The sequence below is a fragment of the Leptodactylus fuscus genome, unplaced genomic scaffold, assembly GCF_031893055.1.
Source record: "Leptodactylus fuscus isolate aLepFus1 unplaced genomic scaffold, aLepFus1.hap2 HAP2_SCAFFOLD_727, whole genome shotgun sequence".
Classification (NCBI taxonomy): Eukaryota; Metazoa; Chordata; class Amphibia; order Anura; family Leptodactylidae; genus Leptodactylus; species Leptodactylus fuscus.
The window spans coordinates 33336-59867 of record NW_027440765.1 but is presented as its reverse complement, the minus strand read 5'-3'; the positions used below and the strand labels follow the sequence as shown (position 1 = coordinate 59867).

The 26532-nt window shown below is 48.0% G+C and overlaps 1 protein-coding gene across 1 annotated transcript; it reads right to left on the bottom strand.

Annotated features, from left to right (window-relative positions):
• Positions 1–25433, bottom strand: LOC142188746 (cell adhesion molecule CEACAM19-like). Its single transcript, XM_075261975.1, has 4 exons — positions 25366–25433; positions 16780–17130; positions 11905–12021; positions 1–175 (listed from the first exon to the last, which is right to left on the bottom strand). Exons 1-4 carry the CDS (start codon positions 25385–25387, stop codon positions 165–167), a joined length of 501 nt encoding a protein of 166 aa, XP_075118076.1. The 5' UTR covers positions 25388–25433; the 3' UTR covers positions 1–164.
• Positions 25434–26532: the final 1099 nt, after the last annotated feature.

Genomic DNA, 26532 nt, shown 5'->3' with positions numbered 1-26532 from the left:
CAGCGTTAGTAAATCTGCCAGTCAGAGGGACATCGTGGAGGGTCTGATGCAGTGACCTTGTCTCAGGTCGTGGAGAGATCCAATAAGCTTGTCTGATATTAGTCCTCTGACTGTAAGTAGCCAATCACTGTCCTGGGAACAACAGCGAGGTCTGGTCTGAGGCACTAGTGGCCGGCTGTGGATACAAAAACATCAGCATCAGAGACCACCCCCCAGCAGTGAGATCTCAGGCCTATGTACTGTCCTACATACTATGTTATTTACTATCTTACATGCCATTCTACATACTATCCCATATACTATACTACGCACTATTGAGCCAAAATTCTGTAGTAAACTAAGCTAGCTTAGAAATGTTGCAACCTTAACATAGGCAGTGTAAACGAACAATGGATTATCAGACTGAATCAGTCACCGTGATAAATCTGGTGTAGTATAGAACGGTCTAGTCTAAGGTTACACTGTCTAATATTACCCAGGATTAGTAATCTGTACAATGTATCATCCAGTATCAGTCACTGTGATAAATCTGTACAGTATAAGACTGTCTAGTCTAAGGTTACACAGGATTAGTAATCTGTACAATGTATTATCCAGTATCATTCACTGTGATAAATCTGTACAGTAAAAGACTGTCTAGTCTAAGGTTACACTGTCTAATATTACACAGGATTAGTAATCTGTACAATGTATCACCCAGTATCAGTCACTGTGATAAATCTGTACAGGATAAATCTGTACAGTATAAGACTGTCTAGTCTAAGGTTACACTGTCTAATATTACACAGAATTAGTAATCTGTACAATGTATCATCCAGTATCAGTCACTGTGATAAATCTGTACAGGATAAATCTGTACAGTATAAGACTGTCTAGTCTAAGGTTACACTGTCTAATATTACACAGGATTAGTAATCTGTACAATGTATCATCCAGTATCAGTTACTGCGATAAATCTGGTGTAGTATAAGACTGTCTAGTATAAGGTTACACTGTCTAATATTACACAGGATTAGTAATCTGTACAATGTATCATCCAGTATCAGTCACTGTGATAAATCTGTACAGGATAAATCTGTACAGTATAAGACTGTCTAGTCTAAGGTTACACTGTCTAATATTACACAGAATTAGTAATCTGTACAATGTATCATCCAGTATCAGTCACTGTGATAAACCTGGTATAGTATAAGACTGTCTAGTCTAAGGTTACACTGTCTAATATTACACAGGATTAGTAATCTGTACAATGTATCATCCAGTATCAGTTACTGCGATAAATCTGGTGTAGTATAAGACTGTCTAGTCTAAGGTTACACTGTCTACTATTTCACAGGATTAGTAATCTGTACAATGTATCATCCAGTATCAGTCACTGTGATAAATCTGGTGTAGTATAAGACTGTCTAGTCTAAGGTTACACTGTCTAATATTACACAGGATTAGTAATCTGTACAATGTATCATCCAGTATCAGTCACTGTGATAAATCTGGTGTAGTATAAGACTGTCTAGTCTAAGGTTACACTGTCTAATATTACACAGGATTAGTAATCTGTACAATGTATCACCCAGTATCAGTCACTGTGATAAATCTGTACAGTATAAGACTGTCTAGTGTAAGGTTACACTGTCTAATATTACACAGGATTAGTAATCTGTACAATGTATTATCCAGTATCAGTCACTGTGATAAATCTGGTGTAGTATAAGACTGTCTAGTGTAAGGTTACACTGTCTAATATTACAGAGGATTAGTAATCTGTACAATGTATCATCCAGTATCAGTCACTGTGATAAATCTGGTGTAGTATATGACTGTCTGGTCTAAGGTTACACTGTCTAATATTACACAGGATTAGTAATCTGTACAATGTATCATCCAGTATCAGTCACTGTGATAAATCTGGTGTAGTATAAGACTGTCTAGTCTAAGGTTACACTGTCTAATATTACACAGGATTAGTAATCTGTACAATGTATCTCCAGTATCAGTCACTGTGATAAATCTGTACAGTATAAGACTGTCTAGTGTAAGGTTACACTGTCTAATATTACACAGGATTAGTAATCTGTACAATGTATCACCCAGTATCAGTCACTGTGATAAATCTGTACAGTATAAGACTGTCTAGTGTAAGGTTACACTGTCTAATATTACACAGAATTAGTAATCTGTACAATGTATCATCCAGTATCAGTCACTGTGATAAACCTGGTATAGTATAAGACTGTCTAGTCTAAGGTTACACTGTCTAATATTACACAGGATTAGTAATCTGTACAATGTATCATCCAGTATCAGTTACTGCGATAAATCTGGTGTAGTATAAGACTGTCTAGTATAAGGTTACACTGTCTAATATTACACAGGATTAGTAATCTGTACAATGTATCATCCAGTATCAGTCACTGTGATAAATCTGGTGTAGTATAAGACTGTCTAGTCTAAGGTTACACTGTCTAATATTACACAGGATTAGTAATCTGTACAATGTATCATCCAGTATCAGTTACTGCGATAAATCTGGTGTAGTATAAGACTGTCTAGTCTAAGGTTACACTGTCTACTATTTCACAGGATTAGTAATCTGTACAATGTATCATCCAGTATCAGTGACTGTGATAAATCTGGTGTAGTATAAGACTGTCTAGTATAAGGTTACACTGTCTAATATTACACAGGATTAGTAATCTGTACAATGTATCATCCAGTATCAGTCACTGTGATAAATCTGGTGTAGTATAAGACTGTCTAGTCCAAGGTTACACTGTCTAATATTACACAGGATTAGTAATCTGTACAATGTATCACCCAGTATCAGTCACTGTGATAAATCTGTACAGTATAAGACTGTCTAGTGTAAGGTTACACTGTCTAATATTACACAGGATTAGTAATCTGTACAATGTATTATCCAGTATCAGTCACTGTGATAAATCTGGTGTAGTATAAGACTGTCTAGTGTAAGGTTACACTGTCTAATATTACAGAGGATTAGTAATCTGTACAATGTATCATCCAGTATCAGTCACTGTGATAAATCTGTACAGGATAAATCTGTACAGTATAAGACTGTCTAGTGTAAGGTTACACTGTCTAATATTACACAGAATTAGTAATCTGTACAATGTATCATCCAGTATCAGTCACTGTGATAAATCTGTACAGTATAAGACTGTCTAGTGTAAGGTTACACTGTCTAATATTACACAGGATTAGTAATCTGTACAATGTATCATCCAGTATCAGTCACTGTGATAAATCTGTACAGGATAAATCTGTACAGTATAAGACTGTCTAGTATAAGGTTACACTGTCTAATATTACACAGGATTAGTAATCTGTACAATGTATCATCCAGTATCAGTCACTGTGATAAATCTGTACAGTATAAGACTGTCTAGTGTAAGGTTACACTGCCTAATATTACACAGGATTAGTAATCTGTACAATGTATCATCCAGTATCAGTCACTGTGATAAATCTGGTGTAGTATATGACTGTCTAGTATAAGGTTACACTGTCTAATATTACACAGGATTAGTAATCTGTACAATGTATCATCCAGTATCAGTCACTGTGATAAATCTGTACAGGATAAATCTGTACAGTATAAGACTGTCTAGTATAAGGTTACACTGTCTAATATTACACAGGATTAGTAATCTGTACAATGTATCATCCAGTATCAGTCACTGTGATAAATCTGGTGTAGTATAAGACGGTCTAGTCTAAGGTTACACTGTCTAATATTACACAGGATTAGTAATCTGTACAATGTATCATCCAGTATCAGTCACTGTGATAAATCTGTACAGGATAAATCTGTACAGTATAAGACTGTCTAGTATAAGGTTACACTGTCTAATATTACACAGGATTAGTAATCTGTACAATGTATCATCCAGTATCAGTCACTGTGATAAATCTGTACAGTATAAGACTGTCTAGTGTAAGGTTACACTGCCTAATATTACACAGGATTAGTAATCTGTACAATGTATCATCCAGTATCAGTCACTGTGATAAATCTGGTGTAGTATATGACTGTCTAGTATAAGGTTACACTGTCTAATATTACACAGGATTAGTAATCTGTACAATGTATCATCCAGTATCAGTCACTGTGATAAATCTGTACAGGATAAATCTGTACAGTATAAGACTGTCTAGTATAAGGTTACACTGTCTAATATTACACAGGATTAGTAATCTGTACAATGTATCATCCAGTATCAGTCACTGTGATAAATCTGGTGTAGTATAAGACGGTCTAGTCTAAGGTTACACTGTCTAATATTACACAGGATTAGTAATCTGTACAATGTATCATCCAGTATCAGTCACTGTGATAAATCTGTACAGGATAAATCTGTACAGTATAAGACTGTCTAGTGTAAGGTTACACTGTCTAATATTACACAGGATTAGTAATCTGTACAATGTATCACCCAGTATCAGTCACTGTGATAAATCTGGTGTAGTATAAGACTGTCTAGTCTAAGGTTACACTGTCTAATATTACACAGGATTAGTAATCTGTACAATGTATCATCCAGTATCAGTCACTGTGATAAATCTGGTGTAGTATATGACTGTCTAGTGTATATGTGCACGGTCTAATAATACACAGAATCACATCCAATATGGCTGTCCGCGCCTCTTTGCGCCAAGGATTAGGACCTTAGCCCCATCTTGCCGAGGCCATTTTTGATTTTTACCCCCCAGCTTTCCTGAATCCATAACATGTTTGTTTTCCTGCTCACAGACAAGGGGGAGGGGTTATTTTTGCAGGACAAATTGTACTGGAAAAATTCAGAATGTGGTGGAATTGAAGATTCATAACCATACAAAGGTAGAAATCCTGCGGGGCCGTACACGCTGGTTGTAACAGATTACAAGGTGGTGCATACGCGGCTGATCGTGAAGGTCCTTGGTCTCCGACTCTGGTTATTGGAGGATTTCTACCTTTGTATTGTTATGAATGTTCATTCGATTATATTCCGTAACAAACCAAACGTGATAATCTTGTATATAGCTATACGTACTGTCTGTCATGATTGTATATACACATAGGCTATGGCGGCTCACTCACTTGTCTTCGGTTTTATTGTTTTGTCTTATATACATACTGTAGAGCAGTCTCTCTCAAAGTGGGCGATAACGCCCCCTTGTGGGCGCTGGAGGCCTATAGGGGGGCAGTAAAGGGCACAGAGAAGATTGGGGGGTGTTGAAGCGGTTTAGGGGGGCGATGGGTAATTTACAGGGGTGGTATCATAACAATGATTCTATCTATACTGCATGTTAATGTGGATGTAAGACTTTTCCTAAATACACGGCTTCAGCAAAACTGCTTTGTGTGTCCACTATCTTAGTTTATTCACTTCATTGTGGACACTAGCACCTGGCCCCCTGCTCATTGCTGAGGGAGCCACATGACGTAGCTCCCTGCTGTGGGGGGGGGGGGGGGGCTGAGTGTACGGAGCCAGCCTGTGTCTGCACCACACATACACATCACATACACATGACATACACATCACCTACACATCACATACACATCACATACACATCACATACACATCACATACACATCACCTAGCTCCCTGCTGTGTGTGTGGGGGGGGGGGCTGAGTGTACGGAGCCAGCCTGTGTCTGCACCACACATACACATCACATACACATCACATACACATCACATACACATCACATACACATCACATACACATCACATACACATCACCTAGCTCCCTGCTGTGTGTGGGGGGGGGGGCTGAGTGTACGGAGCCAGCCTGTGTCTGCACCACACATACACATCACATACACATGACATACACATCACCTACACATCACATACACATCACATACACATCACCTAGCTCCCTGCTGTGTGTGTGGGGGGGGGCTGAGTGTACGGAGCCAGCCTGTGTCTGCACCACACATACACATCACATACACATCACATACACATCACATACACATCACATACACATCACATACACATCACATACACATCACATACACATCACATACACATCACCTAGCTCCCTGCTGTGTGTGTGGGGGGGGGGGGCTGAGTGTACGGAGCCAGCCTGTGTCTGCACCACACATACACATCACATACACGTCACATACACGTCACATACACATCACCTAGCTCCCTGCTGTGTGTGGGGGGGGGGGGGCTGAGTGTACGGAGCCAGCCTGTGTCTGCACCACACATACACATCACATACACGTCACATACACGTCACATACACGTCACATACACGTCACATACACATCACATACACGTCACATACACGTCACCTAGCTCCCTGCTGTGTGTGTGGGGGGTCTGAGTGTACGGAGCCAGCCTGTGTCTGCACCACACATACACATCACATACACATCACATACACATCACATACACATCACATACACATCACATACACATCACATACACGTCACATACACGTCACATACACATCACCTAGCTCCCTGCTGTGTGTGTGGGGGGTCTGAGTGTACGGAGCCAGCCTGTGTCTGCACCACACATACACATCACATACACATCACATACACGTCACATACACGTCACATACACGTCACATACACGTCACATACACATCACCTAGCTCCCTGCTGTGTGTGGGCTGAGTGTACGGAGCCAGCCTGTGTCTGCACCACACATACACGTCACATACACGTCACATACACGTCACATACACGTCACATACACGTCACATACACGTCACCTAGCTCCCTGCTGTGTGTGGGGGGTCTGAGTGTACGGAGCCAGCCTGTGTCTGCACCACACATACACATCACATACACATCACATACACATCACATACACATCACATACACATCACATACACATCACATACACATCACATACACATCACCTAGCTCCCCGCTGTGAGATAGAGGGGGGTGTGGAATAAGTGCTGCTTTCTTATATAAAGCAGTCTAAATCCTACTGGGTAAAGGAGCTGCTCTCTCTGCTCACTAGGATAAAGCTTTATTATATAGAGCAGCCTGCTAGTGGGCAGAGGAGCCAGGTCCTTTAGGAAACTCTGTACAAGGTAAATCCAAGTCTACAGGACCTTTTGATGACATCACAGGCCCTTCAGCCATCCCATAGGATCACGCTATGTGGTGGGCGGAGCTACACACTAATTTGGGGGTGGGGCTAATTGAAGCGAGCAAACAGGAAGAAAGAAGATTTTTAGGCAGCTTAGAAGGCAGATCGAGCTTCATGAGGCTACCCCTTTAAAATTGTTTTTTTGCTTTTAACACAAACTTTACCGCTCCTTTACGCTTAACGTGCGTTTCCTCGTGTAACGCCATCTAGGGGACTAGACAGTAACTATTTCCTGTCCAAAAGTTGTCAAACTGTACCATAGATGGCGGTAAGCTCCAATATTAACATAATGACTGCGATTGTGATTCTTAAGATGTAGTAAAGTAAAAAAATTTAGGGGGGGGGGGCGCTAGAAAATAATTCTCGAAGTGGGCGGTAGACAAAATCAGTTTGAGAAGCTCTGCTGTAGAGTCGGATGAGGCCGATGTGTATTTTCTGCAGCGAGCAATGTCCACCTCACGGCTACAAATCACTTCTATCGATCTCATCCGAGTGGGATCTTATTACACTGAATTTAGGGATTATCCGCCCACCCGTCCGCCGCACCTCTGGGCGCAGGTATCAGATCGGACACCAGTCATGTGACATGGAGGAAAGGAGACGACACAAAGGGGGAATCTCCCAGCTACACAATTATTTATAAATTTGTAGATGATTAAAAGTGAAACATTTTTGCAGATCTCAGTAATTACAAATTCTGCAGAGTTTTATAGATTTCCTGTAATGTCTTAGTGGTGAGAGTCTGTTGGATTGAGCGGTTGCCAATGGGTACGACCATTAATGCAGAAGCTTTCTATGGTCTAGGACTTGTCAGGAACCAGCTAGGACTTTATTGTATCCGGGTTATCAGGCAGGGACACTCCATGTATCAGGAGATCTCCCGGCCACTAGAAGGACATCAGGGCTGACTCTCTGACCTTACAAAGTTTCTGAATTAGTGGTCGTATCCACTGGCAACTGATCAAGACAACAGACTCTCACCATAAGAAAGAGAAAATCTTTAAAACTCGGCAGAATTTGTAACCCTATTAATATTATAAATGGGAAAGTTTGTGGGTTTGTGGGTTTGTGTGTTTGGATGTTTGTTCCTCAATCACGCAAAACCCGCTCCATCAATTTGGCTGAAATTTTCCACAAACATAGTTAATACACCCGATTGCGCAATAGGCTACTTTTCGTCACAATAGCGCACATACGTTTGTGCCAGGACCCCCACAAAACCCAAACTCACACCACCATCTCTGCAATCTCACACACTTTGGACCATAGCAAGCCACAAAATTCCTATTGCCCTCTACAGCCTCGCCCCTAACCCCACACAATCACATATACATATACTTTACCACTTTGCCCCTCACCTTACCGATACTCCAGGAGGCGCTCTTTAACGCTCCGGAGCAGCCATGTTTGCCAACCCCCACCGCTCTGACAATCCGCGACACCGCCCACCCATGTCAATACCCCTAGGCCGTCTAATAAATGCAAAAAAAAAGTAAAAAAAAAATTTAAAAAAATAAAAAGGATTAAAAATTCAAAATCACCCCCCCTTTCCCTAGAACACATATAAAAGTAGTTAAAAACTGTGAAACACATACATGTTAGGTATCCGCGCGTCCTAAATCGCCGGCTCTACAAAGATATACAAATATTTTTCCTGTTCGGTAAACGCCGTAGCGGGAAAAATGGTCAAAAGTGCCAAACCGCCGTTTTTTCACTGTTTTGATTCTGATAAAAATTGGAATAAAAAGTGATCAAAGCAATAACATTTCCCAAAAATGGTAGAACTACAAAGTACACCCCGTCCCGCAAAAAAAGACGCCCTATACATCCCCGTACACGGACGTATAAAAAAGTTACTCCTGTCGGAATATGGCGACTTTTCAAAAAAACATTTTTTAACACAGTTTTGGATTTTTTTTTAAGGGGTCAAAATGTAAATAAAACCATATAAATTTGGTATCCCCGGCATCGTAACGAAACACAGAATACAGGGGACAGGTCATTTTGGTTGCACAGTGAACGCCGTAAAACCAAAGCCCGTAAGAAAGTCGCAGAAATGCATTTTTTCTTCAAATCCACCCCATTCTGAATTTTTTCCCTGCTTCCCAGTACATTATATAGAATAAATAATGGTGGCATCATGAAGAAAAATTTGTCCCGCAAAAATTAAGACCTCATATGACTCTGGGAGCGGAGAAATAAAAAAGTTATGGGGTTTAGAAGGAGGGGAGTCAAAAACGAAAAACCAAAAATGCCATCGGCGGGAAAGGGTTAACTTCAAATACTTCTGTCCCAAAGTCACTATGTAAAGTTTCTCACAACACCGTATATATAGCAGCTCAAATACAAAGTAACTGCAACACAAAAGTCTCACGGATTCTCTGAATTACAGCAACAACAAGATACAAAGTTACATTTCATATCCCATCCCTTATACACACTACGAAATCCTTACCCGCGCCTGTATATACCCACTGCTACAATCACCGCAGACCAAGTCGCGGGTAACAGCTAGTTACTTATATTTTCAAAAATGTTTAACTTTTAATTATCTACAAATGTAAAAATAATTATGTAGATGGGAGACCCCTTTAAGTTATTTAGAGACGTAGTCATGTGACCAATTGTACGAAGTGTTACTGAAGAGTGGTCAATAATATTGTATGTATTTATAGCAAAAAGTCACCCCCCCATACACTAATAATAGTATCTACCATATCTCCCCCATACACTAATAATAGTATCTACCATATCTACCCCCCATACACTAATAATAGTATCTACCATATCTCCCCCATACACTAATATTAGTATCTACCATATCTCCCCCATACACTAATAATAGTATCTACCATATCTACCCCCCACCAATGCACTAATAATAGTATCTACCATATCTACCCCCATACACTAATAATAGTATCTACCATATCTACTCCCCATACACTAATAATAGTATCTACCATATCTACTCCCCATACACTAATAATAGTATCTACCATATCTACCCCCAATACACTAATAATAGTATCTACCACATCTACCCCCCCATACACTAATAGTATCTACCATATCTACCCTCCATACACTAATAATAGTGTCTGCCATATCTACTCCCCATACACTAATAATAGTATCTACCATATCTACCCCCCATACACTAATAATAGTATCTACCATATCTACTCTCCATACACTAATAGTATCTACCATATCTACCCTCCATACACTAATAATAGTATCTACCATATCTACTCCCCATACACTAATAATAGTGTCTGCCATATCTACCCCACATACACTAATAATAGTATCTACCATATCTACCCCCATACACTAATAATAGTATCTACCATATCTACCCCCCATACACGAATAATAGTATCTACCATATCTACTCCCCATACACTAATAGTATCTACCATATCCCCCCCCATACACTAATAGTATCTACCATATCTACTCCCCATACACTAATAATAGTATCTACCATATCTACCCCACATACACTAATAATAGTATCTACCACATCTACCCCCCATACACTAATAATAGTATCTACCACATCTACCCCCAATACACTAATAATAGTATCTACCACATCTACCCCCCCATACACTAATAGTATCTACCATATCCCCCCCCATACACTAATAGTATCTACCATATCTACTCCCCATACACTAATAATAGTATCTACCATATCTACCCCACATACACTAATAATAGTATCTACCATATCTACCCCCCATACACTAATAATAGTATCTACCATATCTACCCCCATACACTAATAATAGTATCTACCATATCTACCCCCATACACTAATAATAGTATCTACCATATCTACTCCCCCATACACTAATAATAGTATCTACCATATCTACCCCCATACACTAATAATAGTATCTACCATATCTACCCCCCATACACTAATAATAGTATCTACCATATCTACTCTCCATACACTAATAGTATCTACCATATCTACCCTCCATACACTAATAATAGTATCTACCATATCTACTCCCCATACACTAATAATAGTGTCTGCCATATCTACCCCACATACACTAATAATAGTATCTACCATATCTACCCCACATACACTAATAATAGTATTTACCATATCTACTCCCCATACACTAATAATAGTATTTACCATATCTACTCCCCATACACTAATAATAGTATCTACCATATCTACTCCCCATACACTAATAATAGTATTTACCATATCTACTCCCCATACACTAATAATAGTATTTACCATATCTACCCCCCCATACACTAATAATAGTATCTACCATATCTACCCCCATACACTAATAATAGTATCTACCATATCTACCCCCATACACTAATAATAGTATCTACCATATCAACCCCCATACACTAATAATAGTATCTACCATATCTACCCCCATACACTAATAATAGTATCTACCATATCTACCCCCATACACTAATAATAGTATTTACCATATCTACCCCCCCACCAATGCACTAATAATAGTATCTACCATATCTACCCCCATACACTAATAATAGTATTTACCATATCTACCCCCCCACCAATGCACTAATAATAGTATCTACCATATCTACCCCCATACACTAATAATAGTATCTACCATATCTACCCCCATACACTAATAATAGTATTTACCATATCTACCCCCCCACCAATGCACTAATAATAGTACTATCCACCATACCCCTACTTGCAATTCCCGCACGTTCCTCCAGGATGATTACCCGGGCACCAGTCACTTACCTCCGGAGCTGTTTTTCCTTATATACACATATACAGATACTCCAATCAGGGCGACTGCTGCGATGACGCCTACGCAGATCCCAGCGATCGCCCCGGCACTCAATCCACTGGTGGAATCTAAGAAGAGACACCAACAATATAATAAAATGGGCTAAAACGGGGACAGACAGAACCTTCTGACCGCGGTGGTCACGAGATCAACGGTTGTGAACACTTCTGATTTTCTGACCAGTGTGGATTTGGCAGCGGGGCATTTCCACCCAGTGACTAATGTATAGAGGGGTCAGTATTAGCCGCAGGACTGGTGACGTGAGACATGGGGTGGCGGCAGTATCTCCTACCTACCCCTGCTGTCCCTCTCCCGGCTACTCCTTACTTCTTCCTAATCCTGGACCACCCCAGCAAATCCCTACTTTCAGCTTGTTCCCCACACCCGGAGTCAGCGAACGGAACCCCCTAAATCTTACACCTATCTAACCTGCCCCTCCCCCTGTCCTCTCTGATGCACTCTGGAACACCCGCTCCGCACGCAATAAACTAGACTACATCCACCACCTCTTCATTACTAATGGATTTACATTTCTCGGCATCACAGAAACATGGCTGACCCTCCAGACACCGCCTCCCCCTCCTATGGGGGTCTGCCATTCTCACACACTCCCCGTCCCAACAATAACCCTGATGGAGGTGGAGGCGTCCTCCTGTCACACGATTGCTCATTCGCCCTCATCCAACCGTCACCTGCCTTCACCACCTCCGCCTTTGAAGTGAACTCGGTTCATATCTACTCACCCTCCAACCTACAACTGGCCGTCATACAGTGGCGTAACTACCGCCGGAGAAGCAGAGGAAGCTGCCACAGGGCCCGAGACATTAGGGGCCCGGTGACAGGCGCTACCACTATCACTATACTCGGGGGGTCTTTTCGGACCCCCGAGTATAACGATCGGCGGACATAATACTGTGTGCAGGGACCACTATGGGGCATAATACTGTGTGCAGGGGCCACTATGGGGGATAATACTGTGTGCAGGGGCCACTATGGGGCATAATACTGTGTGCAGGGGCCACTATGGGGCATAATACTGTGTGCAGGGGCCACTATGGGGCATAATACTGTGTGCAGGGGCCACTATGGGGGATAATACTGTGTGCAGGGACCACTATGGGGCATAATACTGTGTACAGGGGCCACTATGGGGCATAATATTGTGTGCAGGGGCCACTATGGGGGATAATACTGTGTGCAGGGACCACTATGGGATATAATACTGTGTGCAGGGGCCACTATGGGGGATAATACTGTGTGCAGGGGCCACTATGGGGCATAATACTGTGTGCAGGGGCCACTATGGGGCATAATACTGTGTGCAGGGACCACTATGGGGCATAATACTGTGTGCAGGGGCCACTATGGGACATAATACTGTGTGCAGGGGCCACTATGGGACATAATACTGTGTGCAGGGGCCACTATGGGGGATAATACTGTGTGCAGGGACCACTATGGGGCATAATACTGTGTGCAGGGGCCACTATGGGGCATAATACTGTGTGCAGGGGCCACTATGGGGGATAATACTGTGTGCAGGGATCACTATAGGGGACATAATACTGTGTGCAGGGGCCACTATGGGGGATAATACTGTGTGCAGGGGTCACTATAGGGGACATAATACTGTGTGCAGGGGTCACTATGGGACATAATACTGTGTGCAGGGGCCACTATGGGGTACAATACTGTGTGCAGGGGTCACTATAGGGGACATAATACTGTGTGCAGGGGCCACTATGGGGGATAATACTGTGTGCAGGGGCCACTATGGGGTATAATACTGTGTGCAGGGGCCACTATGGGGTACAATACTGTGTGCAGGGGTCACTATAGGGGCCACAATACTGTGTACAGGGGCCACTATGGGGGATAATACTGTGTGCAGGGGCTACTATGGGGGATAATACTGTGTGCAGGGGGCACTATGGGGTATAATACTGTGTGCAGGGGTCACTATAGGGGACATAATACTGTGTGCAGGGGCCACTATGGGGGATAATACTGTGTGCAGGGGTCACTATAGGGGACATAATACTGTGTGCAGGGGCCACTATGGGGTACAATACTGTGTGCAGGGGCCACTATGGGGTATAATACTGTGTGCAGGGGTCACTATAGGGGACATAATACTGTGTGCAGGGGCCACTATGGGGTATAATACTGTGTGCAGGGGTCACTATGGTGGATAATACTGTGTGCAGGGGTCACTATAGGGGACATAATACTGTGTGCAGGGGCCACTATGGGGTACAATACTGTGTGCAGGGGTCACTATAGGGGACATAATACTGTGTGCAGGGGTCACTATGGGACATAATACTGTGAGCAGGGGCCACTATGGGACATAATACTGTGTGCAGGGGTCACTATAGGGGACATAATACTGTGTACAGGGGCCACTATGGGACATAATACTGTGAGCAGGGGCTACTATGGGGGATAATACTGTGTGCAGGGGGCACTATGGGGTATAATACTGTGTGCAGGGGCCACAATACTGTGTACAGGGGCCACTATGGGGGATAATACTGTGTGCAGGGGCCACTATGGGGTACAATACTGTGTGCAGGGGTCACTATAGGGGACATAATACTGTGTACAGGGGCCACTATGGGACATAATACTGTGAGCAGGGGCCACTATGGGACATAATACTGTGTGCAGGGGTCACTATGGGACATAATACTGTGAGCAGGGGCTACTATGGGGGATAATACTGTGTGCAGGGGGCACTATGGGGTATAATACTGTGTGCAGGGGCCACAATACTGTGTACAGGGGCCACTATGGGGGATAATACTGTGTGCAGGGGCCACTATGGGGGATAATACTGTGTGCAGGGGCCACTATGGGACATAATACTGTGTGCAGGGGCCATTATGGGATATAATACTGTGTGCAGGGGCCACTATGGGGGATAATACTGTGTGCAGGGGCCACTATGGGGGATAATACTGTGTGCAGGGGTCACTATGGGGCATAATACTGTGTGCAGGGGTCACTATGGGACATAATACTGTGTGCAGGGGCCACTATGGGACATAATACTGTGTGCAGGGGCCACTATGGGACATAATACTGTGTGCAGGGGCCACTATGAGGGATAATACTGTGTGCAGGGGCCACTATGAGGGATAATACTGTGTGCAGGGGCCACTATGGGGCATAATACTGTGTGCAGGGGCCACTATGGGGGATAATACTGTGTGCAGGGGCCACTATGGGGGATAATACTGTGTGCAGGGGCTACTATGGGGGATAATACTGTGTGCAGGGGGCACTATGGGGTATAATACTGTGTGCAGGGGCCACAATACTGTGTACAGGGGCCACTATGGGGGATAATACTGTGTGCAGGGGCCACTATGGGGGATAATACTGTGTGCAGGGGCCACTATGGGACATAATACTGTGTGCAGGGGCCACTATGGGGGATAATACTGTGTGCAGGGGCCACTATGGGGGATAATACTGTGTGCAGGGGTCACTATGGGGCATAATACTGTGTGCAGGGGCCACTATGGGACATAACACTGTGTGCAGGGGCCACTATGGGACATAACACTGTGTGCAGGGGCCACTATGGGACATAACACTGTGTGCAGGGGCCACTATGGGATATAACACTGTGTGCAGGGGCCACTATGGGACATAATACTGTGTGCAGGGGCCACTATGGGATATAATACTGTGTGCAGGGGCCACTATGGGGGATAATACTGTGTGCAGGGGCCACTATGGGGGATAATACTGTGTGCAGGGGCCACTATGGGGGATAATACTGTGTGCAGGGGTCACTATGGGGCATAACACTGTGTGCAGGGGCCACTATGGGACATAACACTGTGTGCAGGGGCCACTATGGGACATAACACTGTGTGCAGGGGCCACTATGGGACATAACACTGTGTGCAGGGGCCACTATGGGACATAACACTGTGTGCAGGGGCCACTATGGGATATAATACTGTGTGCAGGGGCCACTATGGGACATAATACTGTGTGCAGGGGCCACTATGGGATATAATACTGTGTGCAGGGGCCACTATGGGGGATAATACTGTGTGCAGGGGCCACTATGGGACATAATACTGTGTGCAGGGGCCACTATGGGGCATAATACTGTGTGCAGGGACCACTATGGGGCATAATACTGTGTGCAGGGGTCACTATAGGGGACATAATACTGTGTGCAGGGGCCACTATGGGGGATAATACTGTGTGCAGGGGCCACTATGGGGGATAATACTGTGTGCAGGGGCCACTATGGGACATAATACTGTGTGCAGGGGCCACTATGGGACATAATACTGTGTGCAGGGGCCACTATGGGACATAATACTGTGAGCAGGGACCACTATGGGACATTATACTGTGTGCAGGGGCCACTATGGGGTATATTAGAGCGCGCAGGAATGCATAGGAGGGGGTCGGTCGAGGTCTTCGTTGTCGGTCAGGGGGGGCCCCGTCATTCCTAGTTATGCCACTGCCGCCATATACCGACCGCCGGGACCTACCGCCGCCTTCATCGGCCACTTCACCACCTGCTCAGACACCCCCACCATCATCATGGGCGATTACAACATCCCCATTACACAGACTCCCCCCCCCCCCCTCACCGCCTGCTTTGGTCTCTCCCGATGGTCCTCCTCCACCACCCACATAAGGGGGCACACGCTGAACCTCCTATTCACCCGCCTGGGCTCCATATGCCGCCATATACAATCTGTTGTTGCTCTGCCCGTAGATCTGATCCTCCACTTACATACTACAATGGTCGGCCGGTGCGGTCAGCGCCATATTGGGTCCTGCACACTCACCATCTAGGATCAGGTCGGCTTTGGCCTGTAGCAGCCCCTCCCTCATCTGGACGCTCACTGTGTAGAAGCCCTTGTGGAGGTTCTGGAGATTTCGGATCTGTAACGAGCCATTAGAGAACAGGTCGACCTCATGGAACCCCAATAGATTTCGGCTGACTGGGGAGCCATTCACTTGGATGCTGATGATCTGATCGCTGGCGCTTGGGCTCTGTCCCTTGTACCATTCTACCAAGAGGAAGGACTGAGGAATATCCGAAACATTAAGAAGAACATTCTGGCCAGGGCGAGGAGAGCGGGGCGAAATATCTATGGTAAGTCCAAAGGCTGACGGAAGCCATGTAGTCACGAGAACTGCAACACACAAGAACACAATGAAGGCAAGATGGCGGACCTGCTGCTGTTACTGGTACTAACAGGTCGCGGCCCAAGCGGGAGGACAAGATGGCGGACCTGCTACTGTTACTGGTACTAACAAGCCACGGCCCAAGCGGGAGGACAAGATGGCGGACCTGCTACTGTTACTGGCACTAACAGGTCGCGGCCCAAGCGGGAGGACAAGATGGCGGACCTGCTACTGTTACTGGCACTAACAGGTCGCGGCCCAAGCGGGAGGACAAGATGGCGGACCTGCTGCTGTTACTGGTACTAACAGGTCGCGGCCCAAGCGGGAGGACAAGATGGCGGACCTGCTACTGTTACTGGCACTAACAGGCCACGGCCCAAGCGGGAGGACAAGATGGCGGACCTGCTACTGTTACTGGCACTAACAGGCCACGGCCCAAGCGGGAGGACAAGATGGCGGACCTGCTACTGTTACTGGCACTAACAGGCCGCGGCCCAATCAGAAGGACAAGATGGCGGACCTGATGTTACTGGCACTAACAGGCCGCGGCCCAAGCGGGAGGACAAGATGGCGGACCTGATGTTACTGGCACTAACAAGCCACGGCCCAAGCGGGAGGACAAGATGGCGGACCTGCTGCTGTTACTGGTACTAACAGGTCGCGGCCCAAGCGGGAGGACAAGATGGCGGACCTGCTACTGTTACTGGCACTAACAGGTCGCGGCCCAAGCGGGAGGACAAGATGGCGGACCTGCTGTTACTGGCACTAACAGGCCGCGGCCCAAGCGGGAGGACAAGATGGCGGACCTGCTGCTGTTACTGGTACTAACAGGTCGCGGCCCAAGCGGGAGGACAAGATGGCGGACCTGCTGCTGTTACTGGTACTAACAGGTCGCGGCCCAAGCGGGAGGACAAGATGGCGGACCTGCTGTTACTGGCACTAACAGGTCGCGGCCCAAGCGGGAGGACAAGATGGCAGACCTGCTGCTGTTACTGGTACTAACAGGCCGCGGCCCAATCAGAAGGACAAGATGGCGGACATGATGTTACTGGCACTAACAGGCCGCGGCCCAATCAGAAGGACAAGATGGCGGACATGATGTTACTGGCACTAACAGGCCGCGGCCCAAGAGGTAGGACAAGATGGCGGACCTGCTGCTGTTACTGGCACTAACAAGCCACGGCCCAAGCGGAAGGACAAGATGGCGGACATGATGTTACTGGCACTAACAGGCCGCGGCCCAAGAGGTAGGACAAGATGGCGGACCTGCTGCTGTTACTGGCACTAACAAGCCACGGCCCAAGCGGAAGGACAAGATGGCGGACATGATGTTACTGGTACTAACAGGCCGCGGCCCAAGCGGGAGGACAAGATGGCGGACCTGCTACTGTTACTGGCACTAACAGGCCGCGGCCCAATCAGAAGGACAAGATGGCGGACCTGATGTTACTGGCACTAACAGGCCGCGGCCCAAGCGGAAGGACAAGATGGCGGACCTGCTGCTGTTACTGGTACTAACAGGCCGCGGCCCAAGCGGGAGGACAAGATGGCGGACCTGCTACTGTTACTGGCACTAACAGGCCGCGGCCCAAGCGGGAGGACAAGATGGCGGACCTGCTGTTACTGGCACTAACAGGCCATGACCCAAGCGGGAGGACAAGATGGCGGACCTGCTGTTACTGGCACTAACAGGCCGCGGCCCAAGCGGGAGGACAAGATGGCGGACCTGCTGCTGTTACTGGCACTAACAGGGCATATCCCAAGCGGGAGGACAAGATGGCGGACCTGATGCTGTTACTGGCACTAACAGGCCGCCCAAGCGGGAGGACAAGATGGCGGACCTGCTGTTACTGGCACTAACAGGCCGCGGCCCAATCAGAAGGACAAGATGGCGGACATGATGTTACTGGCACTAACAGGCCGCGGCCCAAGAGGTAGGACAAGATGGCGGACCTGCTGCTGTTACTGGCACTAACAAGCCACGGCCCAAGCGGAAGGACAAGATGGCGGACATGATGTTACTGGCACTAACAGGCCGCGGCCCAAGAGGTAGGACAAGATGGCGGACCTGCTGCTGTTACTGGCACTAACAAGCCACGGCCCAAGCGGAAGGACAAGATGGCGGACATGATGTTACTGGTACTAACAGGCCGCGGCCCAAGCGGGAGGACAAGATGGCGGACCTGCTACTGTTACTGGCACTAACAGGCCGCGGCCCAATCAGAAGGACAAGATGGCGGACCTGATGTTACTGGCACTAACAGGCCGCGGCCCAAGCGGAAGGACAAGATGGCGGACCTGCTGCTGTTACTGGTACTAACAGGCCGCGGCCCAAGCGGGAGGACAAGATGGCGGACCTGCTACTGTTACTGGCACTAACAGGCCGCGGCCCAAGCGGGAGGACAAGATGGCGGACCTGCTGTTACTGGCACTAACAGGCCATGACCCAAGCGGGAGGACAAGATGGCGGACCTGCTGTTACTGGCACTAACAGGCCGCGGCCCAAGCGGGAGGACAAGATGGCGGACCTGCTGCTGTTACTGGCACTAACAGGGCATATCCCAAGCGGGAGGACAAGATGGCGGACCTGATGCTGTTACTGGCACTAACAGGCCGCCCAAGCGGGAGGACAAGATGGCGGACCTGCTGTTACTGGCACTAACAGGCCATGACCCAAGCGGGAGGACAAGATGGCGGACCTGCTGCTGTTACTGGCACTAACAAGCCACGCCCAAGCGGAAGGACAAGATGGCGGACCTGCTACTGTTACTGGCACTAACAGGCCATGACCCAAGTGGGAGGACAAGATGGCGGACCTGCTGTTACTGGCACTAACAGGCCGCGGCCCAAGCGGGAGGACAAGATGGCGGACCTGCTGCTGTTACTGGTACTAACAGGCCGACCAAGTGGGAGGACAAGATGGCGGACCTGATGCTGTTACTGGCACTAACAGGCCGACCAAGCGGGAGGACAAGATGGCGGACCTGCTGCTGTTACTGGCACTAACAGGCCGCGGCCCAAGAGGTAGGACAAGATGGCGGACCTGCTGCTGTTACTGGTACTAACAGGCCGCGGCCCAAGAGGTAGGACAAGATGGCGGACCTGCTGCTGTTACTGGTACTAACAGGCCGACCAAGTGGGAGGACAAGATGGCGGACCTGATGCTGTTACTGGCACTAACAGGCCGCGGCCCAAGCGGGAGGACAAGATGGCGGACCTGCTGCTGTTACTGGTACTAACAGGCCGCGGCCCAAGCGGGAGGACAAGATGGCGGACCTGCTACTGTTACTGGCACTAACAGGCCGCGGCCCAAGCGGGAGGACAAGATGGCGGACCTGCTGTTACTGGCACTAACAGGCCGCGGCCCAAGCGGGAGGACAAGATGGCGGACCTGCTGCTGTTACTGGCACTAACAGGGCATATCCCAAGCGGGAGGACAAGATGGCGGACCTGATGCTGTTACTGGCACTAACAGGCCGCCCAAGCGGGAGGACAAGATGGCGGACCTGCTGTTACTGGCACTAACAGGCCATGACCCAAGCGGGAGGACAAGATGGCGGACCTGCTGCTGTTACTGGCACTAACAGGCCGCGGCCCAAGCGGGAGGACAAGATGGCGGACCTGCTGCTGTTACTGGTACTAACAGGCCGCGGCCCAAGCGGGAGGACAAGATGGCGGACCTGCTGCTGTTACTGGTACTAACAGGCCGACCAAGTGGGAGGACAAGATGGCGGACCTGATGCTGTTACTGGCACTAACAGGCCGACCAAGCGGGAGGACAAGATGGCGGACCTGCTGCTGTTACTGGCACTAACAGGGCATATCCCAAGCGGGAGGACAAGATGGCGGACCTGATGCTGTTACTGGCACTAACAGGCCGCCCAAGCGGGAGGACAAGATGGCGGACCTGCTGTTACTGGCACTAACAGGCCATGACCCAAGCGGGAGGACAAGATGGCGGACCTGCTGCTGTTACTGGCACTAACAGGCCGCGGCCCAAGCGGGAGGACAAGATGGCGGACCTGCTGCTGTTACTGGTACTAACAGGCCGCGGCCCAAGCGGGAGGACAAGATGGCGGACCTGCTGCTGTTACTGGTACTAACAGGCCGACCAAGTGGGAGGACAAGATGGCGGACCTGATGCTGTTACTGGCACTAACAGGCCGACCAAGCGGGAGGACAAGATGGCGGACCTGCTGCTGTTACTGGCACTAACAGGCCGCGGCCCAAGAGGTAGGACAAGATGGCGGACCTGCTGCTGTTACTGGTACTAACAGGCCGACCAAGTGGGAGGACAAGATGGCGGACCTGCTGTTACTGGCACTAACAGGCCGACCAAGCGGGAGGACAAGATGGCGGACCTGCTGCTGTTACTGGCACTAACAGGCCGCGGCCCAAGAGGTAGGACAAGATGGCGGACCTGATGCTGTTACTGGCACTAACAGGCCGCGGCCCAAGCGGGAGGACAAGATGCAGTTACTATATAAACAAGTGGTCACAATGGGGTACACAAGGGCGTTTTCCCGTGTGTCTCGGTGATGGAGTTTTGAAGGAGTAGATGGTAATAGGGGGCGGGGGAGGGGCGGGGGGAGGGGGGGGGGTATGGGAAATTTCCTACATTTAATTCACTCCTTGCTTTGGCTGCAGATACCGTACGACAGCTTCATGTTATTGTCCCTGGGCTTATCCTTGTTGGGCAACTCTTATCCCCCAAATCAGCAAGATGAGGTTCCATGTGCCCCTTTATTGCATCAGCACTATCCTAGTCTGTGAGGATGATTGTGGTAAAGGGCGGGGGCGCGACACAGGGTCAGAACCCAACAATCGCCAAAAATACCCCAAAAATAAATTCATCTGAATCCTGCAGTGATGCTTTTATCTGACAGCTGCAGAGTAACCTGCAGGAAAAAATACCCAACATGGGGCGTGATGACGGAAAACAGAAAAACCCAACATGGGGCGTGATGACGGAAAACAGAAGAACCCAACATGGGGCGTGATGACGGAAAACAGAAGAACCCAACATGGGGCGTGATGACGGAAAACAGAAAAACCCAACATGGGGCGTGATGACGGAAAACAGAAAAACCCAACATGGGGCGTGATGACGGAAAACAGAAAAACCCAACATGGGGCGTGATGACGGAAAACAGAAAAACCCAACATGGGGCGTGATGACGGAAAACAGAAGAACCCAACATGGGGCGTGATGACGGAAAACAGAAGAACCCAACATGGGGCGTGATGACGGAAAACAGAAAAACCCAACATGGGGCGTGATGACTGAAAACAAAAAAAATGGGGGCGCTTCAAGCCTAAAAATAGAGACATGCAGCAGTGCATACCGCAGAACAGAAAGACCCATCAAAACGGACTTCAATTTGGAGAACAAAAACACCCGTCATCAGGCGCGTTACATCACAGAATAGAAACACCCGTCATCAGGCGCGTTACATCACAGAATAGAAACACCCGTCATCAGGCGCGTTACGTTACAGAATAGAAACACCCGTCATCAGGCGCGTTACGTTACAGAATAGAAACACCCGTCATCAGGCGCGTTACGTTACAGAATAGAAACACCCGTCATCAGGCGCGTTACGTCACAGAATAGAAACACCCGTCATCAGGCGCGTTACGTTACAGAATAGAAACGTGACAGAGCCCTAGTGACAGCGGGTCACTACGGCTCTGTTATACAGGTGACAGCGGGTCACTAGGGCTCTGTTATACAGGTGGCAGCGGGTCACTAGGGCTCTGTTATACAGGTGACAGCGGGTCACTAGGGCTCTGTTATACAGGTGACAGCGGGTCACTAGGGCTCTGTTATACAGGTGACAGCGGGTCACTAGGGCTCTGTTATACAGGTGACAGCGGGTCACTAGGGCTCTGTTATACAGGTGACAGCGGGTCACTAGGGCTCTGTTATACAGGTGACAGCGGGTCACTAGGGCTCTGTTATACAGGTGACAGCGGGTCACTAGGGCTCTGTTATACAGGAGGCAGCGGGTCACTAGGGCTCTGTTATACAGGAGGCAGCGGGTCACTACGGCTCTGTTATACAGGAGGCAGCGGGTCACTAGGGCTCTGTTATACAGGAGGCAGCGGGTCACTAGGGCTCTGTTATACAGGAGGCAGCGGGTCACTACGGCTCTGTTATACAGGAGGCAGCGGGTCACTAGGGCTCTGTTATACAGGAGGCAGCGGGTCACTAGGGCTCTGTTATACAGGTGACAGCGGGTCACTAGGGCTCTGTTATACAGGTGGCAGCGGGTCACTACAGCTCTGTTATACAGGTGACAGCGGGTCACTAGGGCTCTGTTATACAGGTGACAGCGGGTCACTAGGGCTCTGTTATACAGGAGGCAGCGGGTCACTACAGCTCTGTTATACAGGAGGCAGCGGGTCACTAGGGCTCTGTTATACAGGTGGCAGCGGGTCACTACAGCTCTGTTATACAGGTGACAGCGGGTCACTAGGGCTCTGTTATACAGGTGACAGCGGGTCACTAGGGCTCTGTGATACAGGTGGCAGCGGGTCACTAGGGCTCTGTTATACAGGTGACAGCGGGTCACTAGGGCTCTGTTATACAGGTGACAGCGGGTCACTAGGGCTCTGTTATACAGGTGACAGCGGGTCACTAGGGCTCTGTTATACAGGTGACAGAGGGTCACTAGGGCTCTGTTATACAGGTGACAGCGGGTCACTAGGGCTCTGTTATACAGGTGACAGCGGGTCACTAGGGCTCTGTTATACAGGTGACAGCGGGTCACTACGGCTCTGTTATACAGGTGACAGCGGGTCACTAGGGCTCTGTTATACAGGAGGCAGCGGGTCACTAGGGCTCTGTTATACAGGTGACAGCGGGTCACTAGGGCTCTGTTATACAGGTGACAGCGGGTCACTAGGGCTCTGTTATACAGGTGACAGCGGGTCACTAGGGCTCTGTTATACAGGTGACAGCGGGTCACTAGGGCTCTGTTATACAGGTGACAGCGGGTCACTAGGGCTCTGTTATACAGGTGACAGCGGGTCACTAGGGCTCTGTTATACAGGTGACAGCGGGTCACTAGGGCTCTGTTATACAGGTGACAGCGGGTCACTAGGGCTCTGTTATACAGGTGACAGCGGGTCACTACGGCTCTGTTATACAGGTGACAGCGGGTCACTACGGCTCTGTTATACAGGTGACAGCGGGTCACTAGGGCTCTGTTATACAGGAGGCAGCGGGTCACTAGGGCTCTGTTATACAGGAGGCAGCGGGTCACTAGGGCTCTGTTATACAGGAGGCAGCGGGTCACTAGGGCTCTGTTATACAGGTGACAGCGGGTCACTAGGGCTCTGTTATACAGGAGGCAGCGGGTCACTAGGGCTCTGTTATACAGGTGACAGCGGGTCACTAGGGCTCTGTTATACAGGTGACAGCGGGTCACTAGGGCTCTGTTATACAGGTGACAGCGGGTCACTAGGGCTCTGTTATACAGGTGACAGCGGGTCACTAGGGCTCTGTTATACAGGTGACAGCGGGTCACTAGGGCTCTGTTATACAGGAGGCAGCGGGTCACTAGGGCTCTGTTATACAGGGGGCAGCGGGTCACTAGGGCTCTGTTATACAGGTGGCAGCGGGTCACTAGGGCTCTGTTATACAGGTGACAGCGGGTCACTACAGCTCTGTTATACAGGAGGCAGCGGGTCACTAGGGCTCTGTTATACAGGTGGCAGCGGGTCACTAGGGCTCTGTTATACAGGTGACAGCGGGTCACTAGGGCTCTGTTATACAGGTGACAGCGGGTCACTAGGGCTCTGTTATACAGGTGACAGCGGGTCACTAGGGCTCTGTTATACAGGTGACAGCGGGTCACTAGGGCTCTGTTATACAGGTGACAGCGGGTCACTAGGGCTCTGTTATACAGGTGACAGCGGGTCACTAGGGCTCTGTTATACAGGAGGCAGCGGGTCACTACGGCTCTGTTATACAGGAGGCAGCGGGTCACTAGGGCTCTGTTATACAGGTGACAGCGGGTCACTAGGGCTCTGTTATACAGGTGACAGCGGGTCACTAGGGCTCTGTTATACAGGTGACAGCGGGTCACTAGGGCTCTGTTATACAGGTGACAGCGGGTCACTACGGCTCTGTTATACAGGAGGCAGCGGGTCACTAGGGCTCTGTTATACAGGAGGCAGCGGGTCACTAGGGCTCTGTTATACAGGTGACAGCGGGTCACTCCGGATACAACACTCACCTGACAGCACACTGACCCTCATTCTGGACTCGCTCGGTATTTCCGGGTTTCTCTGGAGTTTCCAGGAGGTTTTACTTTCAGTTTCTCCGTTGCGGTCACTATGGTAACCAGCAGGGCGAGTCGCGCAGTGTCTGCCGGGAATGGGCGGGGGGAGGGGCCGGAGTCTACCATAGACAGGAAGGTGTGATGTCACAGAAAGGGCGGAGCTTCATCGAGGAGGGCGGGGTATTTTGTATTAGCTCTAAAGCACGTGAGGGGTAGGGGGTGTTAGGATTGTATTACATGGGACTGCAGGATGTGTGTGTGTGAGGATTGTATTACATGGGACTGCTGGATATGTGTGTGAGGATTGTATTACATGGGACTGCAGGATATGTGTGTGAGGATTGTATTACATGGGACTGCAGGATATGTGTGTGAGGATTGTATTACATGGGACTGCAGGATGTGTGTGTTAGGATTGTATTACATGGGACTGCAGGATATGTGTGTGAGGATTGTATTACATGGGACTGCAGGATATGTGTGTGAGGATTGTATTACATGGGACTGCAGGATATGTGTGTGAGGATTGTATTACATGGGACTGCAGGATGTGTGTGTTAGGATTGTATTACATGGGACTGCTGGATATGTGTGTGAGGATTGTATTACATGGGACTGCAGGATGTGTGTGTGAGGATTGTATTACATGGGACTGCAGGATATGTGTGTGTGAGGATTATATTACATGGGACTGCAGGGTGTGTGTGTGAGGATTGTATTACATGGGACTGCAGGATATGTGTGTGTGAGGATTATATTACATGGGACTGCAGGGCGTGTGTGTTAGGATTGTATTACATGGGACTGCAGGGCGTGTGTGTGAGGATTGTATTACATGGGACTGCAGGGTGTGTGTGTGAGGATTGTATTACATGGGACTGCAGGATATGTGTGAGGATTATATTACATGGGACTGCAGGGTGTGTGTGTTAGGATTGTATTACATGGGACTGCAGGGTGTGTGTGTGAGGATTGTATTACATGGGACTGCAGGGTGTGTGTGTGAGGATTGTATTACATGGGACTGCAGGTTGTGTGTGAGGATTGTATTACATGGGACTGCAGGATATGTGTGTGAGGATTATATTACATGGGACTGCTGGATGTGTGTGTGAGGATTGT

Coding starts and splice junctions, on each gene's coding strand:
- LOC142188746 (XM_075261975.1), bottom strand. CDS start 25,387: ATGAGGGTCAGTGTGCTGTCAG. Junction 17,131..25,365: donor GAGGGTCAGTGTGCTGTCAG/GTGAGTGTTGTA, acceptor TGTGTGTTGCAG/TTCTCGTGACTACATGGCTT. Junction 12,022..16,779: donor AGCCGACCTGATCCTAGATG/GTGAGTGTGCAG, acceptor GTCTCTTCTTAG/ATTCCACCAGTGGATTGAGT.